General features: G+C 31.2%; 1 protein-coding gene across 1 annotated transcript in view; it reads right to left on the bottom strand.

The window, feature by feature from the left end:
- Window positions 1-610: 610 nt before the first annotated feature.
- The window catches only part of LOC106463646 (glutamate receptor ionotropic, kainate 1-like), a 62,463-nt gene continuing 56,256 nt past the window's right edge, over window positions 611-6,817 (bottom strand). Inside the window, exons 11-15 of the mRNA XM_022391573.1 lie at window positions 5,435-5,796; window positions 4,082-4,280; window positions 3,405-3,627; window positions 2,539-2,807; window positions 611-760 (exon numbers count right to left, since the gene is read on the bottom strand). Of these exons, the coding sequence (XP_022247281.1) occupies window positions 653-760; window positions 2,539-2,807; window positions 3,405-3,627; window positions 4,082-4,280; window positions 5,435-5,796 (1,161 nt within the window). The 3' untranslated portion in view covers window positions 611-652. The remainder of the gene's footprint in view (window positions 761-2,538; window positions 2,808-3,404; window positions 3,628-4,081; window positions 4,281-5,434; window positions 5,797-6,817) is intronic.

Raw genomic sequence — 6,817 nt, 5'->3', positions numbered from 1 at the left:
GTAAGAGTTTTTCAAAAAGTCATATATATTAATCTGGTGAAAAGAAAGTTGTTAGTACACAGTCAGATCTTATATATTCGATTAATAATTAAAGTCACTATTTGAGGTTTTCTTTTCATAAACAAATGCGCCTTGCATGATCTGATGGTTAAAGCGCTGAACTCGCAATATAAAGATCGTGAGTTCAAATTCCCGTTACTGTTATCCCAGTCCCATTAAATATGCTTGCCTTTTCAGCCGTGGGGGCGTTATAATAAGACGGTCAATCCCACTATTCGTTGGTAAAAGTGATGACTAACTGCCTTCCCTCTAGTCTTACACTGCTAAATTAGGGACGGCTAGCGCAGAGAGCCCTCGTGTAGCTATGCGCGAAATTCAAAAAACAAACAAACAAATAAATCCATAAAGGAAATATTCAGGTTGGTTCTTATTACTTTAATGCTTAGTTAAAATTCGAGTATCTAGTTATTTAACATCCAGACATTAAGAAAGCAATATTATGTTAAGCAGAAAAAAAGATAGAAAAAAAACGACGATGTTTGGTATGAAAGTTATCATGATTTATTTGGAAGATATGTTTTTATCTTATTTTATCCTCTTGTGTGTCTCTAGATTTGAAATCCCAAACTATTCGATAACGTATCTTGGAAACTTAATCTCTCGATTGTTTCCAAGACGAAGTTTCAGCTCTATGAGATGTCAGACCACAGCGAAAACCGATTCTTCTTGCTTTCCTCTGAAAATCCAATAATACGGAGTCCTATAAAATAACAAATTTAAAAGAAGTTAGCAAATATTATAATAACTAAGTTATCCACTGATAATATGAGAAGCGAGTGGCTATATTTTGAATACATAATTTTCTATTTTAGGTATTTAACTTAAGTAGTAAGGTTAATATATCGATATGATGTAAGTATCCAATTGGACGAAATAAACTGTAATACCTTTATAAATAATGGGTCATAATGAAGTTTACTGATATTTAGCATCTTGTAATTAAAGAAAAGGAATTACTGCTGTTTACTTTAACAATAACTTCTAGGAAACCTAAGTTACACTTGAATTGAAAATCTCTTGATGAGTCACAAACCGTAAGTCGACGTTAGCTTGGCTACAGTTAGCCCAACTATTGAAATCTATTGTTTATGAGGCATTTACTCCACTATTTATAAGTTTACTTACGCTTAAAGAGTATAAAGTATTGCTTTTGTAATTGTTTCTCCACTTCATGCTCAATTCAATCTATAAAACAATCAGTTTACTGTTTGGCAAGTTGTAGTATATGTCTGATTCAAAGTCCTAGTATTTCTTATTCGGAATAACATAAGCATGTGATATGTTACTGATAAAGTAATAAGAAGAAATATTACACCTATGATCTATTTTCGGTTACGAAATTTTTAGAGATGAGTTCTAAAAAATCCAAAAGAAAAATATCCGATCGTAATATGTATTTGTGATTAAGTTCTTATGTCATACGACACTTCTCGCAGAGTCGAAATATATACTATTAGCTCTGATCCTCCAACAAAATTCCCAACACTAACTTTCATCGTACTCTTGATTGATTTTGTATTTGTATAATGCGTAAAATGCCATTCAAAAGCAGAAGGACAGAAAGAGAAGTGCCAAACAAATATAGTTTTTCGGTTATGTTTACTAGCGAAAAACTTCCAAAATATCATAAGACGAAATATTAAACCCTATTTTATTTATTTTTCTGATATTTATATGTAATGCAAAATCTCTTGACAAATTAAGATAACAAATCCAGTGTAATTTGTTTGGTTATGAATGTATATAGCGTAGAATTCCTCTAATAAAGCTTTCAAATAGATTTCATGTTGTTATGTCGTGACAGCAATAATAGCAAACCAACTTCAGCATATGTTATCTGTGTTTTATACTTTTAGTAAAGAAAGCAATACAGCTATTTAAGTTAACCAAACATATTTGACTAATCCCCTAGAAAAAAATCAAATTTAAGTCTAACCTATATTAAAGTCACGTCACGCTTGATTTCTCGAAATAGGAGGAGTCTAAAAGCCAAAATGTATTTATCCAGATGAAATAGTCCGATTACTATCTGTACATTACGATTTTAGTGACGAGGGTGCAAGGAAGCTGTGAGAGAAGAGGTGCCTGAAACCTTATAAGTGTAGTGAGTGTTAGTATAATAAGCCTAATGTAAAGACGTAGTGTGGGATCACCTAACCTAGAGCCAAGTGTATTAAATTTATCACGGAAGTAAAAAAGCGATTCAATTTTAAATTTAAATTGTTTTTGATCTAAGCTATTTTCTGTTATATCACCAAGAGAGCAAGAGAAATATTTTTCACTCATTAGGTATATCTTATATAATTTTATCAGAAATTCTAAATGCTACAAGGTTTTTATTAAATTACTATCTAATCAACTGTTTTAATGTTTAGATCAAATTAAAAATTATATTGCTTTCTAATGATTATTATTGCATCCATGTATACAAGTTTTTTGATAATTAAAACAATATATTCACAATCGAAATCTACTTACTCGCTCGTTCCTGGAGGATCTTCTAGTCTTCAAGATAAATTCTATCATAGAAATCATACAGGCCAATCCGAGCCCAGTGAGCAGAACAACAAACACTCCACCAACATTAGCTAAACCAAGCTCATTTGTGGAGGCGCTATGACTCGTTTCTTCATGTTTACAGTGTCCTCCATATTTTCTAAACCACCACTTTTCTTTCAGTAAGTATAAAATTCCATCCTCTTGCAGTTCCAAGATGGCGTTGGATATTGGTGTTCGATATGGTGATCCTAAAAGATGTGTATTTTGTGTTTGTAGAGTGCAAATCCTCATCTAGCATTTTTCGTATATTCAATAGGCTTTTGCGTTTTTTAAATATTTAAATTTAGTCATTTGATCTCGAAAACTTGTTAGGCAACAGTAATAACTATGATATATAAGAGACAAAAATCAACCATGTGTTCACTTAGTTTGCCAAAATATCTTTTATGATTCAAAATAAATGTACATGAAAAGTAGGAAAACTGAATATATAGAGAATACGTGTATTTCTGCTCTACTAAGATAACTGGAGATTCCTACAGACGATATAGAAGCTGATTCTGCTACATGAAACCTCTCTTCCTTACGAAATAAAGTAAACGATTGAATCAAGTACAGCTCTTAAAGTACAAAAAACAAACAAACAGCTTCTTAGCATATCTTGAGAAAATATTTACAGTTTTGTAAAATAATATATATATATATGTGTGTGAATTCTATGTACTTCGTCTTTTCAATCATTCTAAAGCTAAACAGAAAATTCTTTAACAATAGACTTGCTGAATGTACCATCTTCTCAAGATAGTTAATTTTGACTTTAAGAAAAAAAAACTATTATTTTATACCTTTTGGAGTGGCTATTCCATAGCCTTTTGAATCTAATAAACCATCTATTTGTTCTAATTCGCAGTTTCTCGCTGTTATGTATTCAATGGATGCTGACTCCATCAGATAAGCATAATTGCCCCTGAGAACTCTTTCAACTCCCTCTAGGTTTGACTCGGTAAAGACTGTTGGTTGAGACTGCATTACTCTCCACATTGTTTTATACGATTCTATATTGGATTCCTAGGAATTTACAAAAATGTGATGCTGCATAGAGTAAAAGAGTTATTTCTACCTTCAAGAAACTCTGAAAGAGACAGCGAGAGTTTTATATTCTTAACAAATACTTACAGAAAAATATCAATATTTCTGAACTGGAGAAAACAATAATCATATTTTAGGAAACAGCATAAAAAAGTCTTAGTTTTGAACAGTATAAATATATTTCGGGACGTTATGGGTAAATCAAAGTAAGAAATTTATACAAAATTAGTATATTATTTAAATATACATTCTTTATTATTTGTAATTGATCTTGAACCATCTACTATTTATTTAGCACCACACAATGAAACGCACGAAAGCTTGGAATCAACAACAGCAACAAGATATATCTATGTAGTTTTAATCATCTTGCATAAGTTTCTTATCTGAATTCCAGCAAAATGCATCAAAAATTGCATAAATAGTTTTTCACCTTGAAAAAGGCTTTCGTTGATCCAAACTTTAAACAGCCATATTGGATTGATGACTGTTTAGCCAAATCATTAGCACTTTCAATTGGTGACTCCATTCTCTGTACTGTTAGAAATGCAGCAAGATTCGCCGTATATGATGAAATCATTATTAATGTAAAAAACCACCACATGATAGCTACGACGCGTGTCGATATTGCTCTGGAATATTTAAAACAATTAGTTTGGGTTATATCTGACAATTAGACAATATAGTGTCGGAAGATATGCAAAATTAATGAATTTCAAATCAGTTTTATAAAACAAAATCTAACTTACACCCACTTTTGTAAATACGTTTTTCATTGTTCATTCCATGAGTTAACCAGCATAAGATTGATGTTTAGCTTCATTGTTTGAAAAAGGTACTACGTGATACTTTTTTGGGGAGCATGATAACGTGCTATATGGTGAAGCCAGAAAGTAAATGTATTGTGAAAGAAAATTACTTTCTAGAACTTCTTTAACGTTAACTTTTTGTGGATGGAAGTTAAAAACAATAACATTCAAGTGCAATTTAAAATTATATAGGAAGAAATACTTCTCCTGTTAAAGGACGTGAAAGCCAAACAAGCAAGTTGAGTAAAATATATTATCACATGAAACGATATATATATATATATCATATATTTTAATATAATGCTAACATAAAAACGCTTTTACTACTTCGTGTAGTCAAATATTTTTGGATGCATAATCATACAATAAAAAGTATAAACATTAAATAAGTATTTATTTAAAAAAATACGTTATAATAGTGCTAAACAGTAAGATGTTTAATGTTATGTAATTTTGGGTAAAATCAACAGGAGAATATAATTTTTCCATTGCAAGCAAAAATAAAATGTAACATAATTCTTTCTTTTTCATAGGTTTATAATCCCATTAACTACAGAGGTTCACTGTACAGTACTTAAATAAAGATATTTACTTTGATAGCCTGAAAGATTCTAAGAATGCTTATTGTATCAATTTGGAAGCTTCTAAGGATGTTTATTGTGCTTTAAGAAAACTTTCAAGCAAGTTCATTGTGTATTTATGGAACTAAGTAGCCAAAACATTCGTCATTCTTCTCCATTTCTGGTGCAAAAGTTGAATGTTATAATCAAGATCTGTTAAACAATTTCACTCTTACTGATTTTCAAAGATAATCTTATGATATATAGTAGAGTCAGCTGATATGTTACTTGTTATTTGTTTTGTATTTTTAAGTCAGAGATTTTTAATACCCATATCAGCCGTCTCTACAATATACATTTACTTCAAGTGGGTTCCTCGTCATCATGAATAATCTTATATTATTAAATTTTACCTACTTTGGAGCAATTTCAGTTCCTTGTTGCATCAGGGATCCTATAGTAAACCAAAAACTATTGGATAAGCTGAACTGATTTTCTAAGACATTGGAATCTGGATTACAGGAATTAGAAGGCACCCATTCGTAAGGTGTCAGTCGAGCAAGTAGAAAAAAAAGTAAACTGACACCCAAGTACGTTGTCGCCATATACATCCAAACTTCCAAGGAAAGCGGCGAAAGAAAGGAAAATAACTTTGGAACGTTTTTGGTGGGCGTCCTGAAAAGAATACTGATTCCTAAGTTCATGAAAGGCATTGTGAAGTCAACTGCTTCCTCTCTTTCATAAGTAATGGTCAGGTCAGCAAGAGCTAAGTCAGCTTCCTAATCAGAAAACAAAACAAAAACTAATTAAGCCACTTCCCCAAATAACAATAATAACAATAAAACAGAATTCAACTTCATGGAGTGAAATCAAAATACAACAAAGCTTAGTTTCTTAAGGGAAAGAAAAACTGAATTAAATCAGGTTCCTGAAGCAGAAGAAACAATTAAACAGATTCTTTCAATGAAAAAAAAGAAAAAAAAGAGATGGTGACTGTACAATATGAGTTAAGCCAGTTTATTTGATAACTATATATAATATGAGTTAAGTCAGTTTCCTTGGTGACTGTACAATATGAGTTAAGTCAGTTTCCTTGGTGACTGTACAATATGAGTTAAGCCAGTTCATTTGATAACTATGTACAGAATGAGTTAAGTCAGTTTTCTTGGTGACTGTACAATATGAGTTAAGCCAGTTCGTTTGATAACTATGTACAAAATGAGTTAAGCCAATTTTCTTGATGACTGCATACAAGCGGTTCTCAAACTTTAATAACTGGAAGACTTGTTTTAACAAAAAATCCTTTCTTGGACTCCCAAGCCTGTCGATGTTTCCTGTTTTGAAAATATAAAGATTGTATGTTCATGAAAAACTGTATTCCAAAATTAAATGTTTTAATTCATATAAATTTAATTTTACGAAAAATATTTTTTTTTCTATAAACCATATTTTTTAAAATATTTTTATGAAAGTTAATTTCAGACATGAATCGCTGGCCTCAATTTGAGAAACACTGCTATGTACAATATGACTTAAGTCAGCTTCCTTGATGACTACACAATACTAGTTAAGTCAGTTTTCGTGATGATTATATACAATATGCGTCAAGTCAGTTCCCTTGATAATTATACAATATGCGTTATGTCAGTTTCCTTGCTGACCATCTATTATACATATAAAAGCGAAATATATTGTATGTTTGTCCGCTAACTCCTCGCACACTATTGACCAATCTCCACCAAACTTGGCATGGTGAATCCTACGTTTCCTAGAAGCAACAGGGAATTTACATCAGTCTTC

This window comes from Limulus polyphemus, unplaced genomic scaffold (genome assembly GCF_000517525.1).
Source record: "Limulus polyphemus unplaced genomic scaffold, Limulus_polyphemus-2.1.2 Scaffold54, whole genome shotgun sequence".
Classification (NCBI taxonomy): domain Eukaryota; kingdom Metazoa; phylum Arthropoda; class Merostomata; order Xiphosura; family Limulidae; genus Limulus; species Limulus polyphemus.
The sequence above is the reverse complement of the archived record's forward strand: the minus strand, read 5'-3'. Positions and strand labels throughout refer to the sequence as shown.